At 44.3% G+C, this 22,635-nt stretch overlaps 1 protein-coding gene across 1 annotated transcript in view; it reads left to right on the top strand.

Annotated features, from left to right (window-relative positions):
- Positions 1-22,635, top strand: part of Clnk (cytokine dependent hematopoietic cell linker) — a 167,753-nt gene that overhangs the window by 66,403 nt on the left and 78,715 nt on the right. The window contains exon 3 of the mRNA XM_055624067.1: positions 14,388-14,459. Within this exon, the coding sequence (XP_055480042.1) occupies positions 14,388-14,459 (72 nt within the window). The remainder of the gene's footprint in view (positions 1-14,387; positions 14,460-22,635) is intronic.

Below are 22,635 nucleotides of genomic sequence, written 5' to 3'. Positions count from 1 at the left end.
TTAGGTGTGGTATGAAGGGGAGAGGGTCTCACAGTGAGTGCCAGAGACGTCCAAGGAGAAAAGGTAAACTGAGGCAAGCAGTTGTTGGAGCTTCTCATTTCTCTCCCCAGCCTTGGTTTTCTTCTTTTCTGTGGGCACTCTGGAGTCAGAAAGTGTTGTATTAGGGGACAGAGGGAAAGCCGTTCTCTGGGTGGCTTTCTCTGGAAGTTCCTCCTGTTCTCTCAGAATCCCCCAGCATCCATTATAACACAGGTCAGTTGTGTCTGTTTACTTGGGGATAGGAGGGGCCACTACAATAGACTCAGCAGGCACAAATCAAAGAGACTTGGGAGGTATTTCAGAGGTTTTGTTTTTTTAAGACATGTCCTGATTTTTCCATATTTTCTACCATGCACATGGGGTCTTGGGGACATGACCATCGACAGAGTAACTTCTCCTCTGAGCATATCTGCAGGTCTATGAAAAGGGTAGCCTGCAGCTCTGACTCTGTGCTCTTGCACACACTGACCATCCATTTGCCACTCCATCCCTTGATGGCTAAGCAAAAGGAGAGAGAGGAAGAAGCATTCCTGGGCTCAAGCCATGGCTTGTCTTGGGCCATTTCTCTTTTTGCTGAATCAGAAATTAAACAAGGAAAGGAAGTGGGAAAGGGTTTATGAGGTTTCTTGAAACCTGCCATGAGTGACTCATCCCTCCTTCCTTATTTTCTTAGTTTTTCTTTCACATCATAGGAGTTACAGTTAGGGACACTCCACTCAAAAGACAGAAGGAGGCTTGGTTGGAAGTATAAGAGAGTCAGGACCAATTGAAGGGACCATGGAAGACAGCAGGTAGCCTTCTCTCTGCTAGTACCTGGTTTAGTCAGCAGCTCATTTCCCTTTTAGTTTGTGAGTTCTGACATGAGAAGGTGACACATACCTTTCTCCAGCTCTGGGCTCAGAGATATCTTTCAGGACCTGACTCTAGGAAGAGAAGAGTTAAGTTCAGGCACCTCCTTCTGCTGCATCCCTGTATCCCAGAAGCAAAGCTGATGTAGTCTAGAACATTCTAGACCTACTCTTTGCCTTATTAAACAGGAAGTAGGAGAGGTTCCTGTCCCTGACAGTTTATTTTCTCCTGGACAAGCATTTCCTTTACTGCTCTTCTGTAGGAGAAGATAGCAAGAGGCCCTAATACTGGCAGTCCCAGAGGTAAGGGTGGGAGATATTACAAAGGATGACTTATGCAGGTGAAAAATGCTAAGAACTGAGACCTGACTCCTTTCTACAGAGAACACAAGGATCTCTCTGAGTCAGGGAAACTAGAGAAAGCATATTTGTGGGGAAGGAAGCAAGTCCGAAGAGAGAGCTACCTCCTGACACTTAATGCAAACTTCCTAATTTCCGACCCATCTCATTTTGTACCTTCAAGTGAGTGTGAAAAGAGCTTAAGTAGCCTAACCCTCTTCTCTCAGAAGAAAGATAGCATCTAATACATTTCATTGTTATCACAATAAATGTTCATTGTTTAAAACCCTAGGCTGATAGTTTGTTAGAGCAGCATGAATGGGCTCAGACAAGCGGTAATCCAATACTCATCTTAGTCACTAATCAGAAAATATTTGGCTAGAGAAGGGCACTAAGATTTGCTTTCCATTTCAGTTCAGCTGAGAAAAATCTTCAGACTTAAAGGATGCTGTCTTCCCTTGACTCTGAGACTTAGAGGGGAGATGTCAGATCTGGGCTAGGAATAGGATCTTGAGAATCATGACAGTCATCACTACAAAGAGCAAGCACCATCCTAGCTGATAGACTAAGCATTGTACATTCAGCTATAGGTTATTAGAAAGACTCGATGACTGAGAAGACTAAAATTAGAGATGAGCAAAGGGAGTAGAAGAAAAGAGATTCACAGCCAGAAAAGATATCAAAGAATGCTTCAACTCACTATGTTTAGGGCCACCAATAGGTTCCACTTCCCTGGCATGTGGGTTGTAAAATAAATCGAGAGAGGTGAAATTAATGATTGAGAAATTTGTGGAGGATCACTGAGTAGAAAAGGATTAATGTCAAGATCAATAAAGGAGCTTTTTAGTCTGAATAAAAGGTCAAGGAAACTTTGGTAATCTGGGGACACTTGAGCTAACTAATGCTGCTGAGTTCTCAGCAAATTACTTTACACACCCCTCTTAGAAAAGGGTGTTGGGACTTTTCTACCTCATCCAACTTCTTATGAATCTGGATTCTTATTCTTTCTCTGTTTAAATCAGGGCCAGGAGCATAGTCTGATATTGACATGATTGATAGCTATCTATTATAAATAATACAATTAGCCCCATTTCCTGGCTTTGTTTTATGTTTTGCTTGTTTGTTGGTTTGTTGAGACAGAGCTCACTATGTAGACTAAGTTGACCTTAGGATCACAGAAATCCACCTGCCAACGCCTCCCAAGTGCTTAGACAGGTGCCATCACACCTGGCCCATCCCCTGGCTTTAAAGGTAAGGTAACAGGACCCAGAATTATTGAACTAATAAACTGAGATGACACAGGTCAGTAGAACAGTTAGGGCTCTGGGCTGTGTTACACAACTAATCTCTTACTCCCTTTTATCTGGCTGTCCCTCAGATCATAGCCCAGACTGTGGATGTAATCAGCACAGATGGACCACTGAGTAATACCCCCAAACTCGAAGCTGTTTCAAAACAGGAATTTAGCTTAGAGTGGAATTATTTACTCACACTCTCTGCTCTAACTCTATTCCTAGGCAGATCAGGGACTGCTCCCATTTCTGATGGATTGTGATTTTCCAGCAGAGGTCCTTTCACAACTCTCAGATGTCCTATCTGCCACTCCATCCCACTCCTCATGTGGTTAGGGCTCTATGCAAGGGAGCCACAGATTTTAAGGGAAGAGGTATATAACTACAGGATTTCAGTGATAAGTAGAAGCCATGGGTTTTGGTTTCTACTTCTGCAAAACGGGGACAAGATGAGTGTCTACTCTGAGGGTGAGGATGCAATCAGCTCACAAAGAGCAATATGTGTAGGAGGACAGCTGTTTACTGTCTGGTGATACGGTTCCTCTCTCTGCCTGAATGCAGTTTCCAATGGATGAATCTTCAAGATGTAGATATGTAGAGATGTAAATGTATGTAGAGATAGAGATACATAGTTAGAGATGATGAGGATGGAGGTGTGGTGGTGATGATGATAATAATAGCAGGTAATAAACATAATGACAGAATCAAAGATCACTATGGATTGGCACCCAAGCTTGTGGAAGGTGACAAGCCTAGGATTGCCAGCCTGTCTTGTACTTGGAGATTTAGGTAACAATTGATAGTGTCATCTTGAATCCAAATTTCTCAGGACATCAGGTTGGTGAGTGGCAGTTTTTTTGTGACAGTTTTGGTAAAAACGTCTTCTTTAGCATGTCAATCAGCTTTCTGTCACTGTAACAAAATAAATGAGATCAACTTACCAGGAGGAATGGCTTATTGAGGCTGATGGTTTCAGATGAATCAGTCATCAATCACCCACTTGGCATCACTGCTTGGACCTGTGACAGGTCAGTACATCATGGCAGGAGCACCCAACAAAAGGGGATCTGTTAATTTCCTCAGGACTGGGAAGCAGAGAGAAACAGGAAAAGGGTGGGGTCATGATATCCTCCTTCAATGTCAACTCCCAAGGACAGCCCTCTAGGTCCTTATGGGTTCCCCTGTCTTCCAGGAGCCTCAGAGGTGGTGGTGAATACATTAGCACTTAGGTCATTCCAGATCCAAACATAGTGCTCAAGAAAATTGACTTTGCTCTTAGGGCCTTCAGCATTTAGAGGGTGAGGCACATTACTTGAATAACCTGCTGGACTCAGAGTCCACTGCGAGGTTGGGAATGTTAATTACAATGAAAAACAAAACAAAACACCTTCACAGTAGCATCTAGACACCGTGGCCAAGTTGAGTTGTCACATAAAATCAGCCATCACGTCATAAAAGGTGGAAATAATAAATAGAAGAGGGGTAAAAATCAAAGTCTCTCACTGTAGCCAATTCATTATCAATTAGAGTTTTCTCTCCTGCTTTTTTCTGAAGACCACCAACTATGTTTTCAGGGTCCAGTCGACTAACAGAAGAATATGAGATAGTAAGACGTGAATGGTAGGGCTTCATGAACTTGGGAGAATGCACTGTGTCCATGTATTTAAGGGGTGGGAGAGATGACTTGGGTGTTAGGAGTGTGCTGATACTGCTGAGGACTTAGGTTCAGGTCCTAACTAACACCCAGTCAGGCAGATCACATCTGTGACTCCGGCTCCAGAGGACGCACCACTTCTGATCTGTGTATGCACCTGAACGCACATTCACCTATCTGCACATAGACACACATGTGCACATGATTTAAAATAAAAGAAATATTGAAAAAAATAAGTCCTGGAAAAATGGCTCGGTTGTTAAGAGCACTGGCTGCCCTTCCGAAGGAGCAGGGTTCAATTCCCAGCATCCACCTGGCAGTTAACAACTGTCTGTAATTCCAGTTCCAGAGGACCTGACAGCCTCATGCAGACATACATGGAGGCAGTACAGTAATTACTTTAAAATTGGAAAAAATAAATAACCGTACTTGATACAAATACACAGGGAAAAAATGATGAGAAGTTGGCTGTGCAACTCTCCACCTTTTTTGAGCTAGATAATGGGAGCGTGTGGGCAATTAGGGCACCTATGGCCTGGTGAATGCCATCCCAAAGCCTGAGATTAGCATGGATGCTCAAGAAAACACTAAGCACTTTCTGTGCTTAGATGGAGCTGGGGGGGGGGGGAGTTTATCCTTGGAGGAAGTTCACACATACCTCTGTTACTGCCTAAGGACTCAATGGAGAGAACAAAAGGAGAATCTAGCACTTGGATGTTTCTAGCAACTACTGGGGTTACTATTTCAAGGGTCCTAGAAGTGCAGGCACTAGTTATCACACTAGATCTCACATGCAAGAGCTGGAGGTTGGAGAGCCAGGCTGTTCTGATATTTGCTGGGCCCTGCCTTGAAAACCTGGTGAAACTTGGCCTCACAGGTACAGAAAATGTAGATTGTTAGGAAGTGGGCTGCAGAAGATCCGAGCTGATTGGGCTTATGTTCTTATACGACCCCAGGGTTGTTCAAGTGGCATGTCCACTCCTGTGTCGCTGCAGTGTAAGCACCATGTAGAGCAAATGGACTAAAATTTTCACAAGCGTCTCCACTTCCTGGAGCATGCCCTCTCTGTGCAATTCCTTGCCTTCAGGTATGAGCAGGGCAGATGCCTACTCTTGCTTCTTTACACACTTGCTCAGCACAATACGTGTGACTCCCCCAACGGTGTATGGGGAGGGGGCTGTTTCTACATACAACATGTAATCAGTTCAATTCTCTAGCAACTCCAGCTGTGCCTGCAGCTGCTCCCCACGTTTGATTCTAACCCGGCCATGTAGAGAGCAGCATCTGATCTTGCAGGTTGAGGGCTTAGTTTCTAAAGACTGCCTCATTTCACAGGCTAGCACTAAGCTTCAGGTTGCGACCAGCTATAAATTGGTGTACCCACGATGTCGACTCTGGGTTCAATTAATCTACTAAAACAGCTCACAGAACTCAGGGAAGCCCCTTACATACATGTGCCCATTTTTCACAAAGGATATTTTCAAGACTACAAACATGGAGTCAGATGAAGGCATATGCAGGGTAGATTATAGAGTAGTCTCATGCACAGCAACTTCTGTTTTGTGGAGCTGGGATGTGCCACCATCAGGCCCGTGGGTATGACCTCATTTACCAACCTGCTCACTCTCTGAACTGTGTTATTGGTACTTATGGAAATTTCATTACTTTAGGCATAACAGACTAACTGGTGGCCATTTTTAATTAGTTGAGTTTTCAGGCCCTTTCCTTCCCAGGTTGAGAAATGGAGCTATAATTTCCAACCCTTCAGTCATATGGTTGGTTTCCCTGGCAACCAGCCACATGCCCTACTAGGTGGTCATCTAAACTAGAAAATTTCCAAAACTGCTTCATTAACATAAACCCTTATTATGAAAAACAAAGACACCACCAGGCCTCCTACCTGTTCTAAAGCTGCCTGAGGAGCCAGAAGCCAAAGGGCAAATTTTTTAACAGATCCACTGCTCTAGTCACATAAGAAATGCTAAGGAACTGTGGACAGAAACAAAAATACAGATTGGAGTAGTAAATATAATAAAGCTTTGACATGCAGTCACCCACCAAGTCAGGGAGACCCACATGACAAGAGTACAGGGCAAACTCCAACCAACATCTGGTAAATAAGTAAGAGCCTTAGTCTAACAGGCTGAAAGAAACTACATCCTATCACACATCAAATGTGCTGAGAAGCAAACCCTTCCCAGATGAGCTTTCAGATGAGAACCAGCTCCAGCTCACCCCTTGGCTACAGCCTCAAAGGAGAAAACCTGAGTTGCTGACTGCATTCTTTACACGCTCAGCTTGTGGTAATGTTAGGTGGTCACCAAACACTAGTCCAGGATGCAGTTTCTAAGAAACAATCAAAATGTAATGTGAGCTCACTAAAGCGCACAGATAGCGATAGTAAAATCTTGACCAATGATATCCAGAAAGGGCTCGCTGCCTGACCTGAGCAGAAAACAGTGCTGTACATTAGGGTTTTGCAGAAAGAGAAAGGTTTATCATGGGAACAATGACCAAAGGGGCAGACACCAAGAAGAAGCTTCCCTCTACCTCCCCAGTGGCTTGTTGGCCTGGAAGGGAGAGGGGAGACATTGCTTGATTCTTGGGTAATGAAAAGGCAGGGTATTTTCAGAATCTTTTACAGGGACCCAAACAGTCACCATGTCTTTTCAAAAGTCACATGCTTCCTTACAGCAGAGTTATCATGCTCTGAGTTGGGAAGTTTGTTGATAATGCCAATTAGTGTCACATACTTTTAATTCCAGTAGAGGTAGGAGGGTCTCTCTGAGTCCAAGGCCAGCCTTATTCTAGGATATCCAAGGCTACATAGAAAGAAAAATAAATAAATAAACAAAATAAAATAAGAAGTCATCCATTGGCCCAGTGAACTTTGTGCCTCTCATCCTGAAAAGTTGGATTTCAGTTGTCTTTGAGAAGATTCTAGAAGCTTTCCCAAAAAGATAGCTTGAACACTTTAATTTATAGAATTTTTCTCTGGGTGTGTGCAAGCCTTAGCCAATTTCAACAATAAGAGACTTGACACATTGCCTAAAAAAAGGGGTAACCCCTTGGGAAATTCTAAGAAAGAAAATCTCACGGACTTCCTAAGGGAATAGAAAGGCTCCAGTGGAGTAGGTTGTTTGCTACATGGTGAAAGACCAGAGTAAGAAAATGTACAATATTACTAGGCACGCTGTAACAACAGTGAGTGTGGCAGCAACTGAAGATTGTCTACATATGACAATGGGCTGTAAGGGGGCTGCATCTTCGTGAATCCTCATTTTGTTAGTGTGAGCCACTGTGTGTGCAGTTCCCAAGCTCGCAATGACGGCAGTCTAGACTGATCGGTGTTCAGTGCTGGATGGTTAGGTGAGCCAGTATGTGCAGTTACCCAGAATGCAATGAAGGTGGTCCAGACTGGTCAGTGTTCAGTCCCAGGTGGAGGGGAATGTGCACTCTGTATGTAGTTCCCCTTTGTGCAGTGAGGGTGGTTAAGAGGAGCTACAACGCTTGTCATTTTTTATTATACAGCTCCTGCCATGCAAATGACAGCATCTCAGTAGCAGTGTGGGATGGCAGCTAACTTGTTTGATTCTGACATTTTGCTGTTCTACGCTTTGGGTGGAAAAAAGCCACTGCTTTTCTGATTGGGGAATGCTTTCTGAATGAGGCTGACATCAGAGATGCAGGGCTTTTCTGATTGCTCCACTGTGGTCTTCCCTCCACATCATGGACTATATGGAGAAGAGGGAAATCCTGTGTGTGGACAGAGAAAGTCTGGTGGCTATGCTGGGATAATAGAGTACCAGTGGCCAGGTGAAAGCTGCAGCTCTGGGAAGCTTGATATTCTGGTTAGGTAAGTCACACACTGAGATTCCAGGAGACATTGCTGCTCGTGGAAAAATGCCTTCCCCCATATTTGAATACTTGGGACATTGATTATGGGTTTTTTTTATTGTTGTTGTTGTTTATATCAGAGGTTTGGGCTCAACGATGCATGTTTGTAAGCATGGGAAGAAAGACTGGTTTCTACCAAACACAATATGTACCAAGGCTGTCCAATGCTCATAGTCAACAAGCAACATAAGAGTGTCATTATTTTTTTTTAAGTTATCATGAGAGATGAGGGTCTCAAAGTAACCAAGAAGAGTGGTGACAAAGAAATTCTGAACACATCGTGACATGGAAAGATGTGTTCTGGTCTGCTGAAGCTGTATAGAACTTTGCTGGAACACTTGAAGTCATTTAGTAGACATTGGGAAGGAACTCCAAGTTAAGGACAAGGATATTAGCTTTAGCATGGGGGTAACATTAGTGGACAAGGACACTGTTCCCGCTGTAAAGAACACAATGAAAAACAGAATTTAATTTACCTGCAAAAATATTGAGCAATTAAACCGACTAACAGTGATACAGTCCCTGCATTAGAAGAAAGCCAGATTCCCTTGGGAACACCATCCAGGGCACAGCCCCAAGGATAGAAAAGGCTACAAGATGAAAATAATTGTACAATTCAGTTTCACTCCAGGAAAAGCCCATGTTGGCAAAAGGTCTTTTCTTTCTTTAATCTTTTTTGTCTCAATTTAAAAGGTGCTTTGCTGTGTACCCTTTTCTTTATAAAACAATAAGTTAAAAAAAAAAAAAAACAAGAGATACAAAAGGAAATAACTCCACAGTTAAATAAACTATGTAAGAGATCTGGGGTGTGGCCTCATATCTGGGTAACTGATACTCACACTTTATGCCTGGTTGAACAGTCTATTATATCAATGTAAAGGAGTAACTTTAACCTCAAATGGACAAAGCACTAAGAACCAACTTTAAGTAGGTTAAGAGAAAAGCCACCTGACAGAGAAGGCGTGACAGCAGGAGAGTGGGGTAGCTAGTGACATTGTGTCCCTGTGGTTAGGAGGCAGAAAGTAGATAATGAGTGAGACTAAGCCTAAGTAACCCCAAGATTGCTCTGCCATGACCCACTTTTCCCAGCTGCATTCCAGATGCCCTCTCTCTCCTGCCAACTGGGCTCCAGGACTTCCGACACATGGACCTGTGGGGGAAATTTCACATGCACGATAAAGCAATGTCCTTAACTTAATTACACCTTGAGTTATCCCTTTCTCCACTCACACACCCAGGTCCCCCAAACACAGACATTGTGGTGCCTGCCACATGTCATGACAATTGGCTCATACTGAGTCCCCTACACGCAAGTGGCTTCTGCTAGGGTAATCCTACAGTAATGAGAATCTGCAAAAGAAAGAAATATAAGGAAAGAATGAAACATAAAGAAAGGTGGTAGAATGAACCTATAGAGAGAGAAAAGGAGTTTATTAGAATGGTTTACAGGATGTGGTTCAACAAGCTGTCAACTAGCAAAAGTTTCAAGAATCCAGTTAGCCATTTGATTCACGAGACAGGATGTTTCAGCCAGTCATCAGTATAGGCCAGAATCCTGAAGAAGTAAGCTCTAATGCTAGTGAAGGAATAGTTTTGCTAGTGAGAATGAGAACAAGCAGGCAAAGAGAAGCAGGGAGCGCCTGGGCCTTTTAAAACCTCAAAACCCACCTCCCTGTGACACACTTCCTCCAACAAGGCCACACCTACTCCCAAAAGGCCACACCTTCTAATCTTTTCAAAGAATTCCACTCCCCAGTGACTATGCATTCAAATATATGTGTCTGTGAGGGCCGTTCTTATTGAAATCAGCACAGGTTGTAAAGAAATATGAGATGAACCCCAAATGCACAATGATGCAGGGGGAAGACTCAAGGGGGCAGAGAAGGTCAAAGGTAGTCTAGCCAAAAAGTATTGAATCTAGGGTGAGAGTTGGTAGCCGGAAGGGAAGCTGAGCTGGGTAGTATGTGAGTAACATACATTTCCGCAGAGTGGGTGGTGACTGCCATTAAATTCACTGGTTGATCCCCTGACTCTGTACCTGTTTTCTTGCAAGGCTGTGGCACCTCCAGCTTTTCTGGAGCATGCAGAGCCTGTGTATAACAACCTAGTCTGGCTTCCTTCCCTGGGGGACAGTTAAAGAGTCAGTGACAAGCTAATAGACCAGCAGCTTAAGAATGCAGAAGTGATTTATTTTTCTACTTTGGTGGGGTGCTCTGGGTGACCTCCACGGAGTTTAGCTGGAGTGACTGAGGCCTTTAACAGGGTGCACATCTACTCCTAAGATTACTATAAGCAGTGCCAACGTTCTAAGTTTCAGTGTCCAAGCCTGTCCAAGGTCAGACAACTTCTGAATGCAAAACAAACATTTTTGCAATGGTGTGATAACATTTTCTAGGCTATCTGAGACTTTATTTTTATAGCTATTTTGTTGTTGGCGTGTTTGGTGTGTGTGTCTAAAACTCTGAGCTCTAAGGAGTGATTTAAGACAGAAAGAGGCCTGGTAGGGAGGAAGCCTATTAATGACCCCATGTACTCCCAGGGAGTTATAAAAACAAACTTTAACTACTTGCCATGCAAGGCAGATAGCCCTTTGTTTTCCAGGCTTGTTACTATCTGCCTTGACTAACCCTCTGCAGTAAGGGTACTCCTCCCATTTTCCACCCTCCTCTCCCAACCCTGCCCTTCTTGTGCCTCTCAGCTTTCACCCTGGGATGGCCTGAGCAGTGGCAGTCATTTGCCCTGGCCTCCTCCACCACACATGGACACCTGGGCAAGAGACTGGCCCCTCACTGGACATGTAGTAGCTGCAGTGCCACCAACCATGCTTGTCTGCAGCCAAATCTCCATTCTCAGCCTGCTGCTTCCTCATTTTCCTGCAAAGCTAAGAAAGAGATCAGCTCGCTGAAAACCAGAGTGTTGTGTGGACTGTCAGAGCTAGGAACTGATGCTCATGACCCAGAGGAAGGATGAAACAGGACATTTTGCTCAGTGCAGGGACCAATCAGAGTCTTCTAGTCACAGAAGACTCTGTGCAATAAAAATACTTCAATGTTGCATATGAACACTGGCAGATGGTTTACCTATTTGTTATCTGTGAATATATTAGTCATCATCCAAGCATTCTTGAAAGCAGGTGGGGGCAACTCAGCCTATGCTCTAGGAGAGATCCCCGGGATATGCCCCACCCTCAGGATAGGAGCTACTCAGTGAGGAAGTGAGCCCCAATGGGCACACTCAGGTCGCTCTTCATTGTTTAGTCAGTTAAGGCCTGCTCTCCACCTGTAAGAAAAGCTTCATGCACACTTTCCTGCTGTCTTCTTTAGTTATTTCCTTAGACAGATAGAAGAGGGAGGGAGAGTATAGGAAAGGAAGGGAGGGTTTAGGAGAGGGAGGGAGGGTATTGGAGAGGGAGGGTGAGACCCACAGAAGATGAGGGAAGGGGCTACAATCAGGATGTAAAGTGAATAAATTGTAGAAAAGAAAATCATAATAAAAAATAAAAAAGAAAGAATCTAGCAGCTATTTGCTGAGTAAACGACTAAATGAATTTACAAACAGATGACAAAGTAGGAGTATCAAAAGAATTCAGAGGGAGCAATAGCTGGAGGAACTCAGAAAGAAGATGTATTGGAACTTGGCCTTGAAGAATGTATTTTCAGATACAGAAGAAACAAGCTAATCTGATCTAGGCTGCGGAAATATGAGAAGGGGCAGCTCAGAGGCCACAGCATGGGACCTAGCAAAGAGGACAGTTAGAGAATAAAGTTATGGCAGTGGCTTTGAGGACTCTTGGACAGGAATCTTGGCTATTGTGGTTGAATATTTGGATTTTTTTTTTCCTGCAGAGGCAGTGATCTTGGGTAGGTGAGATTTTTAAGGTGTATGTAGGAGGGCTGGTATTTGATGGTGTTTTGATACATAGAAAGATACTTATTGTAGTGACTCTGAAGATGGGTTAGAGCCCAGGAAGCAAAGAAAAAAAGATGAAAGGGTGGATAAGAGGGTAGATGAAAGGATAGATACTAGAGGTTGAGCCAGAGATATGAAAAGCAAAATTAAAACTGAGACTTGCTTATTATGAGAGTAAAGAAGAAGGTCCAGAACTGAAAGGCCATTTGGGAGCTAAGTGTTAGGATCTGGTAACAATTCCACAAGGTGGCAATGAGTGGAGGGGATGGAGGAAACACCCACAGTCAGTACCCAGGATGCTCATTTGAAAATTAAGTCATGTGCAATGGAGCCTCCCAAGGATGAAGGCCTGGGTCTGTTGAAGGACACAGAAGATCTAGAAAAATCTAGAAAAAACCTGGTCATTCATGTCCAGAACTTAGAAGAAACTTCAACATGTAAGTTAGATTTATGAATCAGTTTTACTCAGAAGAAAAAAAAAAGAATAATAAAATTGAAAGATACAAAGAATAATGCAATCATACAATCATTTTTGAATACAGGGGGAAATTGGAACAAGTAATTGAACTCATGAACTAGCACTGTCAGCTTCTAAAGGGCCAAGTTCCACAGTGACAATCTCCTGCACAGTGCACTTACCATGTTGTATCTTGTAGTGTGCACACAAGATACCAGGTGGGGAGGGAAGCTTAGGTGATCCAGAGCTTTCTCCTAGAGGCTGGAAGTCCTGTGTGCATTTCCACATGCCCACATAGGCCCCCTGCAGGTCAGGCACAAACCCAGGCCTGGGAAGACAAACCTTCAAGTCACCACAGTGGTAGAGACAGAAGCTCAACGGTTTCAGCAGACAAGCTATACATTAAACCAGGAGTGAGGGGTGGGGAGATGGCTCGGTGGGTAAAGGGTTTGCTGTGCAAGATTGAGGACCTGACTTCAGATCCTCAGATGCCATGTAAAAACAAGGAAAAGCTGCACATATCCGTGACACCCCCAGCTCTGGGAGGGGCAGAGGCGGGAGGGTAGCTGTAGCTCTTTGGCCCACCAGAATAGCCGAAATGGTGAGCTTCGTTCAGTGCAAGATCCTGCCCCCACTTGACCCCCCACCAAAAAACAAACAAGCAAACAGAAAAAAACTAAACAACCTTGGTGAGACTGGCAAGATATTCAGTGGGTGCAGGTGCTTGATGCCAAGTCTGATATTCCCAGAAGCCGCTTAGTGGAAGGAGAAAGCGAACTCTCTCAAGTTGTCCTCTGACTTCTGTGCACATGCTATGTGTGTGATAAGTACATGAACACATTAAATAAAGATGTTGATGGTCACCTCTGGACTCCACGTGTGCATGTATGAATATGCAAGCACACACACACACACACACAAATGTAAACAAGTAAATAAAAGGGTGAAATAAAAATTCAACCAGGAACCACAAAGGAGGCAGCCTGAAAGGTCAGGATGGGGATGGGATGCTTGGCAGAAGTGGAATTGAACTGATATGGAAGCAGAAGCTGAAGAGAAAAGGCAAGGGCATGTCTCAGAAAGGTCTTCATGCTATGTCAAGGACCAAGGGACAATGTTAACCTAGGCAGAGAGAACAAGATGGTTGCGAAGTTAAATCAGCTACCTAACTAGTTGTCAAGGAGCAATTGTCCAAGAAAAAAAAAAAAATCTCCAGGAAGCATTTGCTAAAGCCCAGGGAATGTCTGCAGAGAAAAGAGAGTATGCCGAATCGGACTAATGAGATGAGCTCAGGAGGCATAACAATGATGGCTTATGATAGCAAATGTATTTAATGAATTTTAACAAATTAACTCAATTTAAAATCATTTAATCTCTTTGTGGAAAATGCCTTAGTGGAGTGCCTAAATATTACTTGGATCAGAGCTGTGCTTGCTAAATAGTCTGCCTTTCTCCGTGGGATGAAGTTTGCTAGACTTTCTCAAATTCAGCTGATGCAGTAAAGCAGCTAGACTTGTGCCAGGCTCAAGTCGCTGTCCCCACTGTAGCTTAACAGCAGTCTGTCAACTGCACAGCAGACATCCATGATCTTCTTTTTATAGACGAGGCAGAGGGACTCGCAGAGCTTGAAGAAGACAGCTATGAGTGAGGCACCGGTGTGGGAGAGACAGCCTTGATCTGGGGGCACTTCAATTTGACCTGAGCACTTCCTCCATCCCACAGTCCTGTCCTGTAGAACAGTGCTCTAAAACACGATTTTAAGTAATTATGTTTCTTTAAATGTGTTTTTGGCCCCAGTAGATATGCAAAGAGAACGTCAGAAAGATGTGTGAGGCATTAATTACTCAAATTCGACTGGGGGGGGGCTGTTTCTATGAATGAATGCACTTCATTAATTTTTCCCTCCAGCTCCTTGCTGCTTTCCAGCTATAATCTATTTTCTCTCATCCCAGGGGCAATAAGAGGACAACAAAAGAAGAATTCAGTGATTTGAGATTCCAGAACTTCTCACTGCTGAAAAATAGGTCAGAATACTTACTTATTTATTATTAAAGGAATGAAAGTTTTAATTCTGTGACAGATAAACTGACCGTCACATACACACAGAAAGAGAGAGAGAGAGACACACACATTCATTATACAGTGACACACAAGAGAAGCTCACACATACATAGACTCACAGAGAGAGACACGCAGAGAGAGAATTATATCTACACAGACACATACACACATACATAGAGTCATACACAGAGACTTACAGACACATACACATGAAAACAGCTGTCCTCATTGGATTACTACACAAAGTTGAAGAAAGGGCTTGAGGTGGGCTGGCCAGCCAGCCAGTGTGTGATTCATGACTTGTCTGGGAGCCCTGGTCTCCACAGCTTTGCTGGGCAGGGATTCTCCCACAGTCAACCCAAGTCTTTAGACAGCTCAAGAGGGACTCTTTAGGGACCCTCTGTCCCTCTCCCCCTGAGTGACTAGAACAATGAGTTGTCCTGTCCCCTCTGGCCCTAAATGGCTAGGATAATGGTTTGTGCTGTCTCTCTGCCCCAGAGTGACTGGGATAGTGGGTTGCGGACCCTAACACTGAAACCTGGTGCTTGGAACATGTGATTCACCCAGAGCGGGTTCTACGCAGCAATACCCAAAGGTCTCCTTATTCTGGTACCCCTCATCTAGTTCAAGTCAATCTTATCCATGTGTTCTCCAGGTCCTACTATGTGCCACTCTGCCACAGCTCTGCCATCCTAAGGCATGCTGGAGTAAGTCGATTCCCTCTGCAGAGTAAATGAATGCCCTCAAAGACAGAACAGACAAGTTATTTTTCACAAACATTTTTTAAAAGGGGAAATTTGTAGCTGCGCTCAGACTTCTTTAATGTTTACATTACACACATTTGAATAATGCATTTTAAGTCTGTTTTTCTTATTTCTTGACAAAAGCAAGAGATGGGGAATGGAAGGGTTAGAAGCCTTCCTTCCAAGAGAGAGGGTTGAAGCAATTACATACATCAAAGTAATATTTACAGTTACATTTTAGGGGGAAAAGACAGAGAGGAGAGGAGAGTTTTGTTGTTGTTGTTTTTTTTTTTTTCCCAGAAGCAAATTATTTCAGGATGTGTCATAGCATGCTCAAGATATATTAAAAAGAGCAACTGATGATGCTTCTGCAACCTGTTCCAGGCCATTTATAAACCAATTTTTTTAAAATTCCCATATTCACACAAATCTCTGTACCACTGCATATTTTATAATGAAAGCATTATATGAATATAAATTAGTTTTTGAGATGTATAAATCAAATTAAAATGTCTGAAAACGACATATTTCGGTCCACTCTCTTACTTTAGTATCTGTTAAACCAACGTGTTCATTTCCGATAAAATGACAATCACTGGCACTGAGCAACGGAGGAAGGGGGGACGCTGCTGATGGGTCGTGTCACCATGCGTGTCAAGTCCTCTGGGCCTGAGCTAAAGCTTCAGCCAACATGCTAGCTGATGGTGGGGCTTCCGGGAGCTATCGTGAGCTGTGGACTTTAGAAACGTTATTTTGGAAAAGTTGGTTCCTCTTTACAGCTGAATGCCCTGCACTCCAGACAGTGTGATATTTGCGGAGAGAATCAATGACCCCTGTAGTGCCTGGACCATAGTAGACTCTCGATGCATAATAGTCAGGGAGTACTCAGTATGTGCTAGGTTGCACCTTAAGAGCTTACAAAGTAGCTCTGGACCCTGCCAGTCATTCTCAGTCTCCCGTCCAAAAGCAAGAAGACGGAAAGTCCTCCCTGAAGCTGCGCAGAGAGTTATCACATGGTCATGATCAGCTGCAGATAGAAAACAGCCCTGGTGCGTATCTTGCTGCCTTCACATGGTTAACGTGGGTATTAACTCTTTATCATCCTCCAAATTGGAGTATCTACCGACTTCTCAGTAAGGTACACCTCTAAACTTAGTGCTGAGGCCATATGGGCCCGGCTGTGCAGACCATTCCCACATCCATAATCTACCTACAACAGCAAGATAAGAGAGTCCTGCAGCCTTTCACGGTCTGGGCCTGGCTACACTGACAGCAACCACTTCTCTTGTGTGCGATACCCATGAACACAGACAGAAACACACCTGCGAGTGCTTTCCAATTGACACCACACTCAATCGGTATCTGGCACTGGCGTGCAGCAGACACCACAAAAGGAGTGTGTGTAAAGTCAACATCCACAAGTTTGATCTGATTCAGATAGCTTTACTTCTATTTCTAAGTATAGAAAACAGCCTAAGGAGGTGGCCCATTCTGGTCATCATCACAGTAAATCTCGGGCTACCTAGATTTGAATTCAGAATTGGACTCTAAGGATCAGCACACAGCTGGTCTTCTCTGTCTGCGGCCCCCCATCTATGGATTCAACCAGCCACAGAAACATTCTGCACTGAACACATGCAGTGCTTTCTCTTCTTTCTTCTTTAAGTCCTGCTGTCTATCAACTGTTTGCATCATGCCTATATTATATTGTTGTAAGTAAGCTAAATCGATTTGAAGTCTACAGCAGTAATGCATAAGGTTATATAGACACAAATATGAAAGTATTTGTTAAAAGAGATTTGAGAATAGATTTTGGAACCCACGAGTATGAGGAACCAATGCTCTGCAGACACCAATGACAACTGTGTTTGGTTTTCTGTTCCCAAACATGACTAATCGGTTCCTGTTACAAATATCCTGTCAAAGAGGAACACAGGCATTGCTCTACTGTTACCACACCACATCAAGATAAGGGTGGTGTGTCCTTCAGTGGTCCCTGGAGGCTGGGCCTGGCACCAGCGATCTTCACATCCTGCAGAACTCCGGAAGGCAGGATCTCAGACGCCACGATCCTGGGAGAAATCCAAGCATTGATGGACGGTCAACTGTGTTTAAATCAGTCCTCCTGTGACTCAGATACCCGCTCAGGTTTGAGAACCTCCATCAAAGGTTTCACTACTAACAGCTCAGGCCATAAATCTAGAATGAGAGACTTTCTGGTCTCTCTCCTGTGCTTCCATTCTGGCTGAATGGCATCAAGTGGATGGAAGGAGATTAATGTCATGAAGGACCATGGTGTTCGAGTCTCTCCTACTACAATCGTTTCTGACCCTTTATGTGGACTTTTTTAAGGTCCCTGTACTAAGCCCCAGGGATTGTAAAAAATGAACAACACACAGCTCTGACCATGAGGATCCATGATGGGGTGGAAGGGTCGGGGTACAAAAACAGAAAGATACCACTCTTGTAAGGCAGTAAGTCCTGTACATGGCAGAAGAGAAGCAGACCCCGTGGGTCCCAGAGACATAGGATCAGATAAATCCAAATCCAGACTCCAGCCTGCAGCAGACCCAATGCTCCAATCCCTTCCTTCATTTCCCACAAAGGAATGTCTCTTTCCTGCTTCAAACCTGTAGCAACAGCTCTCTCCAGGGGACAAGGTGCAGATGGCTGTGACTTCTCAACACCCTGAAGGGACAGTCCTCACCCTTAAGAGACAGGAACCTTTTCTATGCACAAGGATGCCCCCTGCTGGGTCCCTATGTAAGAACATTGTTGCCTGTCTGCTTTTCCAGACTCTGGTTTTGTCTTGCCAAACATAGCTGCTCTGGGACTTCATAGCACTGAGAGATCCCAAGGGTCACTTACTGTCTCCACTCCACTGTACAGAAGATAGGGCAAGCTTCCAAGTGACCTCCCCTAGCAAAATCTTCACTGAACATCCAACACACTCTCTGAGGTTGCAAGCATTCACTGGGGTGTCTGTCATCTTTTCTCTGAGCCACGGCAGACTCTTAGTAGTAGTTGCCAGATAAGCATCTGAAGAAAGGGGCCAAGGAAATGTGAACATAAAGTCAAGTCATGACAGCTTTATAGTGCTGAAAACCCAGGTTGTTGGAGACATCACTGTGCCCAGGGACCTTTTCAGTGTCAAGTGGATAGTGGGTACACTTAAATGGATGGCTAAGAGAACTCTAACCCGGAGACAAGTCCCAGTAGGAGTAGGGATGAAAGGCAGAGACCAAGCAGGGAGGCTCAAAGAGAGAAGAGGATTTCCAACTCCTCGGTCCACTGAAACAGTGTCCCCGCTAACGTGGGTATGACAAGCCATCCTGCTGTCAGACTTGCCTGCTCTAGCACCCTTTCAGATGACCAGCTCCATCTTCAGTTTTCAGTCCGTGGCATTCCCTGCTTCTCTGAAGAGAATTGTAACTCTCAAGGGCACGCTGTCTGTCCTTAAAAGTCCATCAATAGAAGTAGCCTGTGAGTAATCATATGTAGCTTTCTAGCTTCGCTGAGCCATAGGACTAGATCACGGAGCTGGGGGAGGGGTGGTCCTGATGGCTCCTAGGTAAGGGAAAACTGGGGGTGGTTACAGGTAAAACCAGACACGGGGACTTCTCAAGACATTTCCCCCAAACAATGTTCACAGAAATGAACGAGGTGAAAGGATTCTGGACTTGAGTACTGTAGAGCATGTGCATGTATCAAAATAGCCACAGATATGTGTAGTCATTATGTATAAAAGAGGAAGATTCACCAGGAAAGCCTTTGAGAAACAGCAGGCCCATTTGCTCATTTATCAAATAGGAAGCTAAAATAGATGATTTCACCTTGTAGAGATTTCATGCCTCCAAGTACCATGGGATCGAAAGCCCTCCTCGGTTTCTACTGTAGTGAAATGTAGACCTTCCCCATTCCAAGGGAATTCAGAGGTTTTGTGTAGACGTGTAAAGGAGAGTCCTACTATGTTTGGCTCTTCTATTGGCCTTGTTGGACTAGAGCATGGTGTACAAAGCATTTCTAGGTCTACATCCTCATGGGATGGCAAGGATCATGCCTCCCTGAGTATGTGCACAAGGCATGTATCCTCTCATCCATCTAATCACTCCTGGTTATTTACTAATATGCTTATGCATATGGGCCAAGCTCCAGGCACCACATAGAATTCTGATCTCCTTCCAGGGACCACTATAGCTAGTTTGAGAACTCAAGATGGGCTCCATTCCAGTTGTGTGCTTCAATTCAATCACACAAGTGTTTGTCTCCAGGCACTACAGGAGATTTTTGTGGCCACTTGGGAAATAAGAAAGACACTCATATCCATCCTTTATGCTCTTTCCCTCACACTGTTGGAAACCCCAGTTGGCCCCTTTCCAACCAATCCTGCCTTCCTGAGACACAGCTTTGCGATGCCAAACTCTCTGCTGCACCCCTCGTCACACTAGCCTGCGAACTGAGCCCCGCAGTTTCTCCACCCTCTGAGAATCCTGTGTCTAAACCTTAACTCCACAGTTCTCTAGTTGGAACTCACTCCTCTGATAGGTGTGAAGCTATCAGACTCCGGGGTAAACTAACCACAGCCATCCACCTGCAAAATGAAAGGCGTTGCTAATATCTTTAATACCCCATTTGACACAAGCATTCTATAAGAGTCCCAATGAGGAGACAAAGATACTGTTCCCCAGGACAAAGTTTGTGTGAGATTATTTTCAGAACATGCTCAGCTACGAATGCAGACACTCAAATCAAGAGGGACAGGACTGTGTATTCTCTTTCACTTCTCTTTGTATCGAAAACGTGTTCAGTAACTTCTAAATACATCAGTTGTCTTTCAAAAGCTACAGAATTTTATTCTGGAGTAACCTTCCAACGTGGTGAATAATGCTTAAATAAGATGTAAAGTTAAAAGTAGTCGCTCTTGGAAGCCTGGGTGATGAAGAGGCTGATGATGTAAGATCGCATGGATCATTTCCCCCAGGGTTTGCTGCCAAATTCCAGGGGGCAATGAGTTATTAGTCTCTATTCCAGGAGCTCAACCCTGGAGACAGGGCTGAGTCCCATCTCTATGGGACCCAGATAACACATTGTCTATGCTGTATTGCGATGGATAGGAGGGACACAGGAACACTGTCTGCACCCTCACATCCAGCGTGCCAGGCAGCAAGAGAGGTGGGGGAGGGGCAGGTTTGTTTTCATATCCTTTAAAAATTAAAGCTCATTAAATGCATTAAATTATTTAAAAGAATTAAAAATTAAAAATAATTCCGAATTTAAAATTGATTTGTAATAAGCTTACATTTTCAGAAAATCACAGACTTGGGAGGGCCAACCTTGATCATCCTATAGTTCGTGAAGTTGCCTGCTACAGTGATGACACCTGCCACACACTCAGGAAATGAAGAGGAAGGGAAACCTGCTTCCTTCAGGCCCAGATGTGGAGTGGAGCCAGAGTGTGAGAGCAGAGGATGCTGCCAGCCTTGTGCTCTTTCCAGCTGTGGCCCATTTGCACATGGCTATGTTATTGATGCTGTTGACAAAAGGAAGCCAGAATGCATCTTGTGATCCCCTGGCAAGGGGCAGCTTGCTAACATGCTGGCCTCTCTGGAGCACAAGGCAGAGTACATCAAATCCCCATGAAGTCAGCTAGCGGCATCTTTCATTTGTCACCATGGGCTGTCAGGCTGCAAAGAGCATTAACACGGGAGCCTTTACAGAGAGCTCGGCAGCTGCTAGTGTCAGGATGATGTCCACACTCCATCCAGACAAACCCACAGTTACCAGACTCCGTCTTCTTCCCATCTCAGGCAACAGTGCCAGCCTCCCCACCCCCAAACCCCAACCCATTTCTCCAGCTCTATAGATCATAGCAGCAGGCTCAGCTGGAATAATAGCCCCCTTCCCTGTTTTGCTGAGGCTTCCTCTTGCATTGACAAACAGAGAGCCCCCAGGGTGCAGAATCCCCAAGGACATGACATATGAATACCCAACCATCTTGTCGCAGCCCCACCCAGAGAGAGCCCCGCGAAGACAGCCTTGGCAATGGGGAGGAAGCTTCCAGATGCACAGCCCTCTGCAAGCTGTGTCGCTGCTCTAGGCTTGTGAGTAACAAGGAACTCCAAGTGGAAACCTGATGCCAGCAATAGCTTCTTATGCCACTCTAGGCGGGTTAAGTTTTAGTTACATCTGCAGAACAGAAGAGAGAAATCCCATTGGCCTAAACCTATGCCAGAAACCTACAGGTTTCTATTGGCTCCAAACACTTTCTCAGCCCTCTGTGTATTACTATTTGTGTATAACATAGAAACATATAACATGTGATCAGCTCTCAAACATACAAGCTGTGCACACAGCACCATCTCTAAGACCTGTTCTCTTGTAAAAACCAAACCACGGTATGGATGCCACATCGTCCTCCCACCCCTGGCAGCAGCCCTCCACTCGGTGTCATCAGAACAGCAATGCTGGATAGCATCTGTTTTCCTCACAGCATCTATGCATATGACCTATGGCTTTCGAAAGTCAAAAGTAACAGTAGGAGCTGGCCTGTTACCTATTTGTAATGCCAGCACTCGGGTGCTGAAATAGGAGGATTGTGGAGAGTCCAAAGCAAGGCCAGCCTGGGCCACAGAGAGAGACCTTGTGTCAGACAAACAAACAAACAAACAACAACAAACAAAAAAAAAGTTAATTGATCAATCCATAAATATAAAACAAAAATATTTCACTGGGAGAAAAAGAAATTGCAAAGATGAATATAAGTATGTTAAACTCTTCAGGCCACAGAAGATGACAATGCAGCCACTTCTGATGAGAGCTGATAGTCTAAGATCAGAAAGAAGGAGAGGAAGACCTCCCCTATCAGTGGACTTGGGGAGGGGCATGCATGCAGAAAGGGGAGGAAGGGTGGGATCGGGACGGGAGGAGGAAGGGGCTTATGGGGGATACAAAATGAATAAAGTGTAATTAATAAAAAAATTAAAAATAAATAAATAAAATTAAATTTAAAAAAAAGAAAGAAATGAGTCAAGTTAGTGCCCAAACAGAAGTGCTCAGTGCTTTTTGGGGGGTTATTGCTTTTTTTTTTTTAATCTCTTGTTCCATTTATTGTGTTTCAAAGGGCCTCAGCCCAGAGTCTGAGGAAAGGAAGGCCATCTACCTCTGCTCAGGCCTCAGCTTTCCTGTCTAAAACCCTAGCAAATCTGACCACAAGATCAACAGTGTTCCATTCTAACATTCCTGGGGAGGCCAAAGTTAGAAGACAGTGGGTGTGAAGTCAGGGTCCTCCCTAGGACCTGCTAAAGACCTTGCTCAGAAGTCCCGGGTTCACATCTACCTCCTGCCCTCTTTGGAATCCTAGCCTGGAGGCCCCGGGATAAGTGCCCCATTCCTAATG

This window comes from Psammomys obesus, unplaced genomic scaffold, assembly GCF_907164565.1.
Source record: "Psammomys obesus unplaced genomic scaffold, mPsaObe1.curated_primary_1811, whole genome shotgun sequence".
In the NCBI taxonomy this organism is placed as follows: Eukaryota; Metazoa; Chordata; class Mammalia; order Rodentia; family Muridae; genus Psammomys; species Psammomys obesus.
The sequence above is the reverse complement of the archived record's forward strand: the minus strand, read 5'-3'. Positions and strand labels throughout refer to the sequence as shown.